At 38.3% G+C, this 16,233-nt stretch overlaps 1 protein-coding gene across 1 annotated transcript in view; it reads left to right on the top strand.

Annotated features, from left to right (window-relative positions):
• The window catches only part of LOC138969477 (alpha-1,3-mannosyl-glycoprotein 4-beta-N-acetylglucosaminyltransferase A-like), a 52,839-nt gene that overhangs the window by 18,004 nt on the left and 18,602 nt on the right, over window positions 1–16,233 (top strand). Inside the window, exons 5-8 of the mRNA XM_070342268.1 lie at window positions 8,689–8,822; window positions 9,429–9,478; window positions 11,173–11,286; window positions 11,596–11,671. Coding sequence (XP_070198369.1) covers window positions 8,689–8,822; window positions 9,429–9,478; window positions 11,173–11,286; window positions 11,596–11,671 — 374 coding nt within the window. The remainder of the gene's footprint in view (window positions 1–8,688; window positions 8,823–9,428; window positions 9,479–11,172; window positions 11,287–11,595; window positions 11,672–16,233) is intronic.

The following is a 16,233-nucleotide window of genomic DNA, read 5'->3' as shown; positions in this document are numbered from 1 at the left end:
TCTGTGTCTGATTGCTCATCTTTCTTTCTGTGTCTGATTGCTCATCTTTCTTTCTCTGTCTGATTGCTCATCTTTCTTTCTGTGTCTGATTGCTCATCTTTCTTTCTGTGTCTGATTGCTCATCTTTCTTTCTCTGTCTGATTGCTCATCTTTCTTTCTGTGTCTGATTGCTCATCTTTCTTTCTGTGTCTGATTGCTCATCTTTCTTTCTGTGTCTGATTGCTCATCTTTCTTTCTGTGTCTGATTGCTCATCTTTCTCTGTCTGATTGCTCATCTTTCTTTCTCTGTCTGATTGCTCATCTTTCTTTCTGTGTCTGATTGCTCATCTTTCTGTGTCTGATTGCTCATCTTTCTCTGTCTGATTGCTCATCTTTCTTTCTGTGTCTGATTGCTCATCTTTCTCTGTCTGATTGCTCATCTTTCTTTCTGTGTCTGATTGCTCATCTTTCTTTCTGTGTCTGATTGCTCATCTTTCTTTCTGTGTCTGATTGCTCATCTTTCTGTGTCTGATTGCTCATCTTTCTTTCTGTGTCTGATTGCTCATCTTTCTTTCTGTGTCTGATTGCTCATCTTTCTCTGTCTGATTGCTCATCTTTCTTTCTCTGTCTGATTGCTCATCTTTCTTTCTGTGTCTGATTGCTCATCTTTCTTTCTGTGTCTGATTGCTCATCTTTCTCTGTCTGATTGCTCATCTTTCTTTCTCTGTCTGATTGCTCATCTTTCTTTCTGTGTCTGATTGCTCATCTTTCTCTGTCTGATTGCTCATCTTTCTCTGTCTGATTGCTCATCTTTCTTTCTCTGTCTGATTGCTCATCTTTCTTTCTGTGTCTGATTGCTCATCTTTCTTTCTGTGTCTGATTGCTCATCTTTCTTTCTGTGTCTGATTGCTCATCTTTCTTTCTGTGTCTGATTGCTCATCTTTCTTTCTGTGTCTGATTGCTCATCTTTCTTTCTGTGTCTGATTGCTCATCTTTCTTTCTGTGTCTGATTGCTCATCTTTCTTTCTCTGTCTGATTGCTCATCTTTCTTTCTCTGTCTGATTGCTCATCTTTCTTTCTCTGTCTGATTGCTCATCTTTCTTTCTGTGTCTGATTGCTCATCTTTCTTTATCTGTCTGATTGCTCATCTTTCTTTCTGTGTCTGATTGCTCATCTTTCTGTGTCTGATTGCTCATCTTTCTTTCTCTGTCTGATTGCTCATCTTTCTTTCTCTGTCTGATTGCTCATCTTTCTTTCTCTGTCTGATTGCTCATCTTTCTTTCTGTGTCTGATTGCTCATCTTTCTTTCTCTGTCTGATTGCTCATCTTTCTTTCTGTGTCTGATTGCTCATCTTTCTTTCTCTGTCCTGATTGCTCATCTTTCTTTCTCTGTCTGATTGCTCATCTTTCTTTCTGTGTCTGATTGCTCATCTTTCTTTCTCTGTCTGATTGCTCATCTTTCTTTCTGTGTCTGATTGCTCATCTTTCTTTCTGTGTCTGATTGCTCATCTTTCTTTCTCTGTCTGATTGCTCATCTTTCTTTCTGTGTCTGATTGCTCATCTTTCTGTGTCTGATTGCTCATCTTTCTTTCTGTGTCTGATTGCTCATCTTTCTTTCTGTGTCTGATTGCTCATCTTTCTTTCTGTGTCTGATTGCTCATCTTTCTTTCTCTGTCTGATTGCTCATCTTTCTTTCTGTGTCTGATTGCTCATCTTTCTTTCTGTGTCTGATTGCTCATCTTTCTGTGTCTGATTGCTCATCTTTCTTTCTGTGTCTGATTGCTCATCTTTCTTTCTGTGTCTGATTGCTCATCTTTCTCTGTCTGATTGCTCATCTTTCTTTCTCTGTCTGATTGCTCATCTTTCTTTCTGTGTCTGATTGCTCATCTTTCTTTCTGTGTCTGATTGCTCATCTTTCTTCTGTGTCTGATTGCTCATCTTTCTTTCTCTGTCTGATTGCTCATCTTTCTTTCTGTGTCTGATTGCTCATCTTTCTCTGTCTGATTGCTCATCTTTCTTTCTCTGTCTGATTGCTCATCTTTCTTTCTGTGTCTGATTGCTCATCTTTCTCTGTCTGATTGCTCATCTTTCTTTCTGTGTCTGATTGCTCATCTTTCTTTCTGTGTCTGATTGCTCATCTTTCTTTCTGTGTCTGATTGCTCATCTTTCTCTGTCTGATTGCTCATCTTTCTTTCTCTGTCTGATTGCTCATCTTTCTTTCTGTGTCTGATTGCTCATCTTTCTCTGTCTGATTGCTCATCTTTCTTTCTCTGTCTGATTGCTCATCTTTCTTTCTGTGTCTGATTGCTCATCTTTCTTTCTGTGTCTGATTGCTCATCTTTCTCTGTCTGATTGCTCATCTTTCTTTCTCTGTCTGATTGCTCATCTTTCTTTCTGTGTCTGATTGCTCATCTTTCTCTGTCTGATTGCTCATCTTTCTTTCTGTGTCTGATTGCTCATCTTTCTTTCTGTGTCTGATTGCTCATCTTTCTTTCTGTGTCTGATTGCTCATCTTTCTTTCTCTGTCTGATTGCTCATCTTTCTTTCTGTGTCTGATTGCTCATCTTTCTTTCTGTGTCTGATTGCTCATCTTTCTTTCTGTGTCTGATTGCTCATCTTTCTTTCTGTGTCTGATTGCTCATCTTTCTTTCTCTGTCTGATTGCTCATCTTTCTTTCTGTGTCTGATTGCTCATCTTTCTTTCTGTGTCTGATTGCTCATCTTTCTTTCTCTGTCCTGATTGCTCATCTTTCTTTCTGTGTCTGATTGCTCATCTTTCTTTCTGTGTCTGATTGCTCATCTTTCTTTCTCTGTCTGATTGCTCATCTTTCTTTCTGTGTCTGATTGCTCATCTTTCTTTCTCTGTCTGATTGCTCATCTTTCTTTCTGTGTCTGATTGCTCATCTTTCTTTCTCTGTCTGATTGCTCATCTTTCTTTCTGTGTCTGATTGCTCATCTTTCTTTCTGTGTCTGATTGCTCATCTTTCTTTCTGTGTCTGATTGCTCATCTTTCTTTCTGTGTCTGATTGCTCATCTTTCTTTCTGTGTCTGATTGCTCATCTTTCTTTCTCTGTCTGATTGCTCATCTTTCTTTCTCTGTCTGATTGCTCATCTTTCTTTCTGTGTCTGATTGCTCATCTTTCTTTCTGTGTCTGATTGCTCATCTTTCTTTCTGTGTCTGATTGCTCATCTTTCTTTCTCTGTCTGATTGCTCATCTTTCTTTCTCTGTCTGATTGCTCATCTTTCTTTCTGTGTCTGATTGCTCATCTTTCTGTGTCTGATTGCTCATCTTTCTTTCTGTGTCTGATTGCTCATCTTTCTTTCTCTGTCTGATTGCTCATCTTTCTCTGTCTGATTGCTCATCTTTCTCTGTCTGATTGCTCATCTTTCTCTGTCTGATTGCTCATCTTTCTTTCTCTGTCTGATTGCTCATCTTTCTGTGTCTGATTGCTCATCTTTCTTTCTGTGTCTGATTGCTCATCTTTCTGTGTCTGATTGCTCATCTTTCTGTGTCTGATTGCTCATCTTTCTGTGTCTGATTGCTCATCTTTCTCTGTCTGATTGCTCATCTTTCTTTCTGTGTCTGATTGCTCATCTTTCTTTCTGTGTCTGATTGCTCATCTTTCTTTCTGTGTCTGATTGCTCATCTTTCTTTCTGTGTCTGATTGCTCATCTTTCTGTGTCTGATTGCTCATCTTTCTTTCTCTGTCTGATTGCTCATCTTTCTTTCTGTGTCTGATTGCTCATCTTTCTTTCTGTGTCTGATTGCTCATCTTTCTTTCTCTGTCTGATTGCTCATCTTTCTTTGTCTGATTGCTCATCTTTCTTTCTGTGTCTTATTGCTCATCTTTCTTTCTGTGTCTGATTGCTCATCTTTCTTTCTGTGTCTGATTGCTCATCTTTCTTTCTGTGTCTGATTGCTCATCTTTCTTTCTGTGTCTGATTGCTCATCTTTCTTTCTGTGTCTGATTGCTCATCTTTCTTTCTGTGTCTGATTGCTCATCTTTCTTTCTCTGTCTGATTGCTCATCTTTCTTTCTGTGTCTGATTGCTCATCTTTCTTTCTCTGTCTGATTGCTCATCTTTCTTTCTGTGTCTGATTGCTCATCTTTCTTTCTGTGTCTGATTGCTCATCTTTCTTTCTGTGTCTGATTGCTCATCTTTCTTTCTCTGTCTGATTGCTCATCTTTCTTTCTGTGTCTGATTGCTCATCTTTCTTTCTCTGTCTGATTGCTCATCTTTCTTTCTGTGTCTGATTGCTCATCTTTCTTTCTGTGTCTGATTGCTCATCTTTCTTTCTGTGTCTGATTGCTCATCTTTCTTTCTGTGTCTGATTGCTCATCTTTCTTTCTGTGTCTGATTGCTCATCTTTCTTTCTGTGTCTGATTGCTCATCTTTCTTTCTGTGTCTGATTGCTCATCTTTCTTTCTGTGTCTGATTGCTCATCTTTCTTTCTGTGTCTGATTGCTCATCTTTCTTTCTGTGTCTGATTGCTCATCTTTCTGTGTCTGATTGCTCATCTTTCTCTGTCTGATTGCTCATCTTTCTTTCTCTGTCTGATTGCTCATCTTTCTGTGTCTGATTGCTCATCTTTCTTTCTGTGTCTGATTGCTCATCTTTCTTTCTGTGTCTGATTGCTCATCTTTCTGTGTCTGATTGCTCATCTTTCTTTCTGTGTCTGATTGCTCATCTTTCTTTCTGTGTCTGATTGCTCATCTTTCTTTCTCTGTCTGATTGCTCATCTTTCTTTCTGTGTCTGATTGCTCATCTTTCTTTCTCTGTCTGATTGCTCATCTTTCTTTCTCTGTCTGATTGCTCATCTTTCTTTCTGTGTCTGATTGCTCATCTTTCTTTCTCTGTCTGATTGCTCATCTTTCTGTGTCTGATTGCTCATCTTTCTTTCTGTGTCTGATTGCTCATCTTTCTCTGTCTGATTGCTCATCTTTCTTTCTCTGTCTGATTGCTCATCTTTCTGTGTCTGATTGCTCATCTTTCTTTCTGTGTCTGATTGCTCATCTTTCTTTCTGTGTCTGATTGCTCATCTTTCTCTGTCTGATTGCTCATCTTTCTCTGTCTGATTGCTCATCTTTCTTTCTCTGCCTGATTGCTCATCTTTCTTTCTCTGATTGCTCATCTTTCTTTCTCTGTCTGATTGCTCATCTTTCTTTCTGTGTCTGATTGCTCATCTTTCTTTCTCTGTCTGATTGCTCATCTTTCTTTCTGTGTCTGATTGCTCATCTTTCTTTCTCTGTCTGATTGCTCATCTTTCTTTCTGTGTCTGATTGCTCATCTTTCTTTCTGTGTCTGATTGCTCATCTTTCTTTCTCTGTCTGATTGCTCATCTTTCTTTCTCTGCCTGATTGCTCATCCTTTCTCTGTCTGATTGCTCATCTTTCTTTCTCTGTCTGATTGCTCATCTTTCTTTCTGTGTCTGATTGCTCATCTTTCTTTCTGTGTCTGATTGCTCATCTTTCTTTCTCTGTCTGATTGCTCATCTTTCTTTCTGTGTCTTCAAGAAAAGAGGGCTTGTTTGTCATTCTTCAGTGTTTCATCCTTCAATTTTTGTCTGCTTAGTTAAATCAGATTTTGTTTTTGTTTTTCTTTAGAGAGGTTTTGGTTTTTTAGAAATGATAAAGGAAAACAGCATTTGGGTGAGGTGATAGTGCTACTGCTAGTAATATTTTGTTGATGAGACAACGCAAACCACCCCCCCCCCTACCCCCAATAAACAAAAGTTAAAAATAAAAGGATCGAAAGGAAGGAAGAAAAAAACAAATAAGAAAATAAACAAAGAGATGAAGACAAAGAAAAAAAGTATTAAGTAAATAAATTCAGACAAACAGTATATAAGTAAATAATAGTTTTGTTGAAGGAGGTTAAGGCCAAAAGAGATGGTTAAAAAGGTTAGTGTCGCTAGCTGCTTACAGTTCATGCAGTGAGGTCACAACGGCTTTCTTTGAAGTCTGCAACAATATGGAAAGTCATGGTCTCTTCTTTCATCTTGGTGTGCACAGCGTGCGTTCAGATTGCACATAAAAAGACGTCAACTTTGAATTTTTACGTTAGTAGAGGTCGCAGGCTGGCTATGATGTGGGTTAACTCAAAAACAGTGGGTAAAGTCCCTGAAAAGAGGGATGGGGTTACATGTAGTTGATCCAATGAAAAAAGTCAAAACATGCATGCAATCGCACAAACCCACTCACACATACACACACACACACCAACACACACACACACCAACACACACACACACACACACACATAATACACACAGATACACGTGCACACACGCGCACATACTCGCGCGGACACACACACACTAGCACACACACACACGCACGCACGCACGCACGCACGCACGCACACACACACACACACACACACACACACACACACACACACACACACACACACATTCTCTAATCCTTTCCCTCGACCGTCCCTCCATCAACCATTTATTATATATGCGTGTCTGGCTAATCACAGCGTCCCCCATGACAGCATTAGCATAAAGTGGTTGTCAAGAAGATCTTACGGGACTTTTCATGTGGGTTTGCAAAGAAATTAATTCATTAATAGCAGGTTAATGCATGCACTTTTAAAACAATTTTCACAATGCATTTTTTGTTAAGAGAGCAGAGATTACAATTACAAAGAGTGGGTCTGCCGTATGTTCTAAGGGAATAGTATGTTTTTTCTCAGCTGTCTGCTTGGATTGAAATATATCTTTTGTGCAGCAAGTGTTTATGCGTTGAAATTGAACTTTAAATCACACCTAATGTTAATTGAAACTGGCCTTTTTGCATCATGTTTTTAGAAAGACTCAATGAAATAAGCTTTACTTAACTGGATACAGTGGAACCCCCTTTTTAAGACCCCCCAATTTAAGACTCCCTCCCTTTTAAGACCCTGTTTTCTCAGACTTTCGGTTCATAACCTCTGTAAATTTACCCCTGTTTTAAGACTCCCTCCTTTTTAAGGCCTGCATTTTCTCAGATTTGTGGAGGTCTTAAAAGGGAGGTTCCACTGTATACATTCGTACGTATCGTGAGTAATAATAATAATAATAATAATAATAATAATAATGAGCATTTATATAGCGCAACATCATAACTTTACAATTATGCTCTTTGCGCTTGACACATTTAAAATTAAAACACAGTTATACAAGCATTTACATCTACATTCATAGTCAACAACGCTTAATTAAAAGCATACACCATCAAACATACATTACAAAAGATTCTTCCACTAACTAAGTAATAAAAACATGAATAAAATAGGTAGTAAAAAACAAGGAAATACCAGCTGAATACCCTAGTAGGCAATTAAGTGCATGCATGAAGTGGAATACAGCACTGGGTGAATTCAGAGCAATCTAAAATAAGGTCAGAGCTTGTTTAAAACAGTCTGACTCATCTTGAATACAGCACTGGGTGAATTGAGAGCAATGTAAAATAAGGTCAGAGCTTGTTTAAAACACTGACTCATCTGGAATACAGCACTGGGTGAATTGAGAGCAATGTAAAATAAGGTCAGAGCTTGTTTAAAACACTGACTCATCTGGAATACAGCACTGGGTGAATTGAGAGCAATGTAAAATAAGGTCAGAGCTTGTTTAAAACACTGACTCATCTGGAATACAGCACTGGGTGAATTCAGAGCAATCTAAAATAAGGTCAGAGCTTGTTTAAAACAGTCTGACTCATCTTGAATACACTGTGGAACCCCCCTTTTACCACCTCCACAAATCTGAGAAAATCAGGTCTTAAAAAGGAGGGAGTCTTAAAAATGGAGGTAAATTTACAGAGGTTATGAACAGACAATCTGAAAAAATCAGGTCTTAAAAAGGAGGGAGTCTTAAAATGGAGGTAAATTTACAGAGGTTATGAACAGACAATATGAGAAAATCAGGTCTTAAAAAGGAGGGAGTCTTAAAATGGAGGTAAATTTACAGAGGTTATGAACAGACAATCTGAAAAAATCGGGTCTTAAAAAGGAGGGAGTCTTAAAATGGAGGTAAATTTACAGAGGTTATGAACAGACAATCTGAAAAAATCGGGTCTTAAAAAGGAGGGAGTCTTTAAAAATGGAGGTAAATTTACAGAGGTTATGAACAGACAATCTGAAAAAATCGGGTCTTAAAAAGGAGGGAGTCTTAAATTGGGTGGACTTTAAAGGGGGGCGGTTGGACTGTACCTATGTGAGGCGTAGATGTAGCTTGGTGGATACTGCAGCAGGCATATAAGTTTATTCCTGGCTAGCGAGTTTGATCTCTGTGTTGCATCAGTTGTATTCCCCGATGTCAACTTTATGAAGCTTAAATTTCCTGTGTTCAAACATCTTAGTGAACATGCATGCATATAATTACATTTAAAATCGAAGGTTTAGAGTGAAAGTCTTATAGGCTTATAGAACTAATAGCACACGTACAGAGGAGATTAAAAAAATGTATTTAGTGCCTTTTTTGTTGTTGCTAAAAACTTTTTATAGCCACCTTTATGCAAAGCATAAATAGGCTATTTAAGATTCGCTCTGTTTATTTTTTATTTTTGTGGGAGAGCAGTCGGATTGTCCATTAGAAAAACTCTTATTAGATAGTAAGATTATCTGATTCTGCCTTACCATTTACGATCCCAACTACCAGGGGAGATGGCAGTACTTCATTTTCATAATTACATGACATTTATGCATCAACTGTTTGTTTCAGTGTCGATTGTGATTGGCATTCCGACGGTCAAGCGCGACTCTGTGAGCTACGTGGCTCAAACCATCGACTCTTTGATCGCAGGAATGACTCCTGAGGAACAGAAAGACTGCCTCATTGTGCTTTTTGTGGCAGAGGTAAACTTTTTGTGTGTGAGAGGTACATTAAGAAATAGCTGTTAAGTAAGGGATACTGGGATTTTGTTTTTACAATAAAGAAATGACGGATATACATTGTCAGAGTTCACACAGTCATGAAACTTTTAGTCTTTGAAAAAAGGGACAGTACCCCCTTTTTAAAGTTTTCCAAAGTTTGTAGATGTTGATTGACCTTTTTTTGTAAAAGTTTGCAAAATATGTTGCGTGAGTAAAATAGAATAATAATCAGTGAGTGACAGTATATACAATGTGAATCTATAAAGTTCTTTGTGAAACAAAAAATTCAAGATTTAAAAACCTCAAATGATCAATAAAACGAACAGCTTCAGCAGATTTTTTTTTTTTTTTAAACACAGAAACTTTGACTGTCTTTTTTAAAAAAAATCAGTTCATGCCTTTAAATTGCCGATTTCATTAGTGAATGCTGTCTTAGTTTTTGTTATGAGGGTCTTAAGTTTAAATAGTTTTTGAATTTTAACAGTCCAAACGAAGAAAAAGGAGAAAACACGATGATCCTGAAGTTCGACTTTTCTTTCTTCACCGAGTGTTTGCACTATTTGTTAATGGGCTTTCTTTCTGTTGCAGCCTTACAACGAAGAGTTTGCCTTGTTTGTGATGAAACAGTTAAAGAAAGGGTAAGACACAAACCTGCTGTGACTCCCCTCTTTGAAGACTCCTGACAATACTCAGACATTTAAGTCACGTAAAGGAGTTAAAAAATGGAGCTAAATTTACAGACTGCATTGTGAGAGAAAAAATATAAATAAAGAAGGAAATGAGCGCCCCGAAATAGAATTGAATGAATGCCAGAATGGTTTCTTCATTTAAAAGTTACTGAAAGATAGAGTAACATTTCTCACCAACAGAATTGTTATGGGGTGGGGGTGGGTGGTTGGAGGAGAGAGGGGGGGGGGGTGAGGGGGAGGGGGGGGGGTAGTACTACAGAGAAGAAACAGATCTGACTCAGAAGAGCATGACCCTACTGATTTAACCAGTGTTTGGTGCTTTAACTTCAGTCAGCGATATGAATTAGAATTCTACAGATCATTGTAAGATACCTGGCGGGGAAATAGCTCAGTCAGTAGTGGCGTTGGCTTCAAAACCAGTTCTTGCTATCGGCGTGGTTTCAATCCCCACGTTTCGGCGAGGGATTTATTTCCCAGAGTTAACTTTGTGCAGACTTTCCTCGGTGTCTGAACACCCCCGAGTGCACGCATGCGCACGATAAAGAACCCAAGTTCACAACGAAAGTCTCAGGACTTGGAAACATGAATACACGCATGCAGCAACAACAAACAAAAAAAGGGTAGCGCCGTATACTGTATTTCCCCTTTGTTAAGACCCATTCTAAGACCTTAATGCCTTTTCATACTTTGTGTTCATTACCTCTATACATGTACCCCATTCTCCCTTTGTTAAGACCCATTCTAAGACCTTAATGCCTTTTCATACTTTGTGTTCATTACCTCTATACATGTACCCCATTCTCCCTTTGTTAAGACATATTCTAAGACCTTAATACCTTTTCATACTTTGTGTTCATTACCCCTATACATGTACCCCATTCTCCCTTTGTTAAGACCCATTCTAAGACCTTAATACCTTTTCATACTTTGTGTTCATTACCCCTATACATGTACCCCATTCTCCCTTTGTTAAGACATATTCTAAGACCTTAATACCTTTTCATACTTTGTGTTCATTACCCCTATACATGTACCCCATTCTCCCTTTGTTAAGACCCATTCTAAGACCTTAATACCTTTTCATACTTTGTGTTCATTACCTCTATACATGTTCCCCATTCTCCCTTTGTTAAGACCCATTCTAAGACCTTAATACCTTTTCATACTTTGTGTTCATTACCCCTATACATGTACCCCATTCTCCCTTTGTTAAGACCCATTCTAAGACCTTAATACCTTTTCATACTTTGTGTTCATTACCTCTATACATGTACCCCATTCTCCCTTTGTTAAGACACATTCTAAGACCTTAATACCTTTTCATACTTTGTGTTCATTACCCCTATACATGTACCCCATTCTCCCTTTGTTAAGACCCATTCTAAGACCTTAATACCTTTTCATACTTTGTGTTCATTACCTCTATACATGTACCCCATTCTCCCTTTGTTAAGACCCATTCTAAGACCTTAATACCTTTTCATACTTTGTGTTCATTACCTCTATACATGTTCCCCATATTCCCTCTTTGTTAAGACCTCAATTCCTCAGACTTTCGGATGTCTTGGAAGGGGGTCCCACTCAGCCATTGTATTATCATGAATCATAATAGCATGATGACACTACCTGTTACCACGCTGCAGGTTCCCTGAAGCAGTATCGTCGGGTCTGCTGGAGGTCATAGTGCCACCCGCCGGATTTTACCCCAACATAGACAACCTCAAACCAACCTTCGGCGACACCAAAGAACGAGTCAGGTCAGAGCAGACATGTGTCATTGAATATCTCACGCGCAATGGTTACACTATCACATAAAGGGAAGTAAGCCCTGTAAAGACAGACAGCAGTAAGTGTTAAATTTCGCTTTGTGGAACCAATCTGATTGTCTCGTCAGCGTCTTTTCAGCGAGGTTCTTGGACAATTTTGAGATAATTTCATTATCCGTATCAGAAGTGTTTTTCTGTCCGTCCACTTGAAAGATCACTGGTACTTGATTTCTTTTTTTAATTTAAAAAAAATATCATGATATCTGTACAAGCCTGACAGTTATTGATTTGTCTTCGCAGATGGCGCACGAAACAGAACTTGGATTATTCTTTCCTCATGCTTTATGCCAGAAGTCGTGGAGTCTATTACGTTCAGGTAAATCTCAGCCAATCACACTGTAATTACTGCTCCTTTGTTGTGCTGTTGTTATGCACCGTATGGTTGTCCTCTGTATCTTTTTATTTACTCTGACCACAAGGCACTTTGTTACTGTTTACTTTTGGTGATCAGACATGTTTTGTTTTAAAGAGCTGCCATTTTGTTTTTATTTGAAAAGTAGTGAACTGTGTTGACTAGAACAAAGACCTTTGTCAGTGTTGTCAAACATAATGTAGGTAGACCACCGGATTCTATCTTGGGATTACTACTACATGCTGTCAGTTAAAGAAGGGTGTTGCCTCGACTGGTGCATGATGTGCATGAATCATTGCATGCATTTGCAGCGTCTATCGTTGTGTGCCACGAAACCCTAAGCCTTGAATGGCTTGGCTTGTATGCAATAATAAAGGCCACCTTTAATGGCTTGTATGCAATAATAAAGGCCACCTTTAATGGCTTGTATTCGTCGCGATATAACCTTCGTGGTTGAAAACGACGTTAAACACCAAATAAAGAAAGAAAGAATGGCTTGTATGCAGACCTGCTAGTGGCTTATCCCCCTTCGTGTGTACACGCAAGCACAAGACCGAGTGCGCAGGGAAAAGATCCTGCAATCCATGTCAGAGTTCGGTGGGTTATAGAAACACGAAAATACCCAGCATGTTTCCTCCGAAAGCGGCGTATGGCTGCCTAAATGGCGGGGTAAAAACGGTCATACACGTAAAATTCCACTCGTGCAAAAACACGAGTGTACGGAGGAGTTTCAGCCCACGAACGCAGAAGAAGAAAAGAAGAAGGTGTTAATCCCTGTTGAAGTCTGGACGAATCTATGGTCGTTTGCAACATGGCTGTTTTCATGAGAAGGAAGGTACATTTTGTAAAGATAAAACAGTTTACTAACTGACATTTTTACTGTTAAGATGTGATCTGAAACTTCTTCTTTTTTAAATTACTAGTATGTATTAAATTACATATTCTTACTCCGAATCACTTATAGCATTGACGCAGTCTGAGATGCTAAGGTCTGAAAAACGCTACCTGTCTTAAAAAATTTAAAGGGAAGCAACCCCACCACAAAAAGTGTAAACGGATGCGTAGGTAAGGACGCCAGACCATGGGAGTTATCTCCCATTGGTATGTGTGACGTCTCAGTAAGTATATTATTCAAATGAAAATTTATTATTGAAATTTTCGATTCAAATATATTGGTGACAAAAGCATATTGGTTTGGAAACTGTTACAGCTTTTGTTTTCTTTCTGTCTCAATTTTGTTTGAAATGTTATTGTTATTGTTTTGAAATTTTTTGAAATTTGAAAAGATTTGTTTCATCTGGAAAGTAAAAGGAGAACAGAGAAAAGACGTGTTACATTATGCTTTGACAATGTGTTTACAAATCTTGCATGTGCAGTATTGTTTTAGCTTTTGTAGCTAGTGTTTTATGCCATGCATTTTGGTGTTTTGATTGTACATGTAATTCTGATGTTGTGGTATTGGGGGGTTGTGGTTCACATAATTAGGTAAGGCCAAAAAAAAAAAATTGTCTGTTTAGGGTAACATGACCAAAAAAAGTAGGGTCGGTAGGTAGGTAGGTTTTTTTTTTTTTTTTTTTTTTTGTGTGTGTAAATGCTATGTTGGCTGAACATTCACTTCTTATATTTGATGAATACATGTTTCAAAACTAACGTATAAATAAAACATAGAGAAAGGGAGAGAAAGAAACGCCAAATGTCTCTTTTTAGCATGTTTACCTCTTTTTTTTTCTTTTTTTTTTTTGAAATCAAAAAAAAGTTTTTGGGTCGGCGCCAAATCGATAGGGTCGGTCGGGTTACCCTAAACAGACAATTTTTTTTTGTTGGCCTAATATATTATCCTGTCATATGAAAAGTATATCTGGTTTGGATGCTAAAATGTCACTACAGGCAACCTTTTATCGGATCTTGTGATGGTTTTATAACTGTACGATCTTTCTGATCGGACGTATTTCAGTGGCTTGAAATTCAGAAAAACAGAATTGACGGGGGAAAAAAAGATGAAATGTTACATTATTGTTCATGAGCAAAGTTGAGGAATGCATGAAGTGCATCTTAAGAAAAGAACTGTTCAACATCACTTGAAGATAAAGTCCTTCCCACATACATGATCGTGTGAAAACCACAGATCTGCAAGTCAGTGGAATGAGACCATCGATTATATTTTCATGTGAACACACACTAAAACTGAATAGCTTAATTAGTGACTGCTTTCTGTGCATTATGAGTGGGAATTATTTGGTGATTTAATTTACCAGGTTGACACCACTGTCTCTTACAATTTTTTTTTTAAAAGGCCAACTCTGCATGGGAAGCACGCAGACCAAATTGTTCTTTTGGTAATGTGTCAATTAATTTGAAAGATTGCTCTAAATATCAAGTGTAAACACTTGAACAGATCTGAGATGGTAGGTATAACGATCGCTCACAGGAGAAAGAATGTTCCTTCAACAGTTACTCACACCTTGACATGCTAGTGCTCTATGTTTTTCATACGTCTTTGTTGACTATACCATGTTCGTTGTTCATCTTTGTTGACTATACCATGTTCGTTGTTCATTTTTGTTGACTATATGCCATGTTTGTTGTTCATCTTTGTTGACTATACCTGCCTTATATACCACGTTCATTGTTCATCTTTGTTGACTATACCACGTTCGTTGTTCATCTTTGTTGACTATACCATGTTCGTTGTTCATCTTTGTTGACAACACCATGTTCGTTGTTCATCTTTGTTGACTATACCATGTTCGTTGTTCATCTTTGTTGACTATACCATGTTCGTTGTTCATCTTTGTTGACTATACCATGTTCGTTGTTCATCTTTGTTGACTATACCATGTTCGTTGTTCATCTTTGTTGACTATACCATGTTCGTTGTTCATCTTTGTTGACAACACCATGTTCGTTGTTCATCTTTGTTGACTATACCATGTTCGTTGTTCATCTTTGTTGACTATACCATGTTCGTTGTTCATCTTTATTGACAACACCATGTTCGTTGTTCATCTTTGTTGACTATACCATGTTCGTTGTTCATCTTTGTTGACTATGCCATGTTCGTTGTTCATCTTTGTTGACTATACCATGTTCGTTGTTCATCTTTGTTGACTATACCACGTTCGTTGTTCATCTTTGTTGACTATACCATGTTCGTTGTTCATCTTTGTTGACTATGCCATGTTCGTTGTTCATCTTTGTTGACTATACCATGTTCGTTGTTCATCTTTGTTGACTATGCCATGTTCGTTGTTCATCTTTGTTGGCTATACCACGTTCGTTGTTCATCTTTTTTGACTATACCACGTTCGTTGTTAATCTTTTTTTACTATACCATGTTCGTTGTTCATCTTTGTTGACTATACCATGTTGTGGTGGCATGTTCCTGTAAAGGCCGGTGGTGAGCTGGACTTAACGGCCTCTTTTGGCTTAGACTGCCTCGTTAAACACACGTGGCGGTGGCATGCCTGGCAGGGTACGTTTCTCAGTGGTTGCATCGTTCTGGTTGCATGCAGTGGGCTTTGACTTTCTCGGACTGTTCCTTCTTGTATTGCAAGTTAACATTGCAAAACAAATCTTTTAAGCTCTTCTTGTCATGCTTAGAATGTAACAGATGCGGATTTAGGTTTAGTGCATATATATTCCTTACTTCTAGTAGTTTCCTATTTATAACTCAATCAATCAATCAATATGAACTCGTCGCGATATAACCTTCGTGGTTGAAAACGACGTTAAACACCAAATAAAGAAAGAAAGAAAGAATCAATATGAAACTTATATCGCGCGTATTCCGTGTGTACAGTTCTAAGCGCAGGCCACCCAGTCCACTGAGATCAGATGTTTGAGGAGATTCATTAATTATAACGCTGACCTCATTAGCTAGTGGAATTTTTTATGTTAACATTGACTTGTCCCTTTTCACTACAAAGATTGAAAGTAGTATGTGTCCTTCCAGCACGCTTTAGATCAGTCGCACCAACTTTCCACAAGTCTGCAGAGATGACTCACTAGATGGCGCTGTTTTCTTAACTCATTGTCTCCCAGGTACGGATATATATTCGTACCCACTCATATGGCTCTATCTGACCAGGTACGGATATATCCGCTCAGACTGTTAGCTTCAGTCGCTTCCTGTAACGTCCATCTAACGCCTGCATTCCAGTGTGTTGATACACAGTTACCTTACAGTTACTACAATTCTGAGTTACCTGCTACGGCACAGCTGGTCTCGGCTAAAAAAAAACTTGGGTGCGGTAGAAAGTGTTAAAATGCGTCAGTTGCACTTGTGTATATATGAGTACTAATTACCATATTTTAGGCCTATTACATGGCACAGCATATAATCCTTAATCTTATTTCTGAGACAAAATAGGGATTGAATCATGTAAAATGCACTATACAGCCAATCAGCTGCATACAAGTTAACCTAGCAAAGACCAATGTATGCAGTTCGCAAGTTCTAACAGGGCATGTTGACATAAGCTGGACCTATACTTTCTCATTGAGTCACAGAAGAGGCACTATAGTGG

This window comes from Littorina saxatilis, linkage group LG6 (assembly GCF_037325665.1).
Source record: "Littorina saxatilis isolate snail1 linkage group LG6, US_GU_Lsax_2.0, whole genome shotgun sequence".
Lineage (NCBI taxonomy): Eukaryota > Metazoa > Mollusca > Gastropoda > Littorinimorpha > Littorinidae > Littorina > Littorina saxatilis.
The sequence above is the reverse complement of the archived record's forward strand: the minus strand, read 5'-3'. Positions and strand labels throughout refer to the sequence as shown.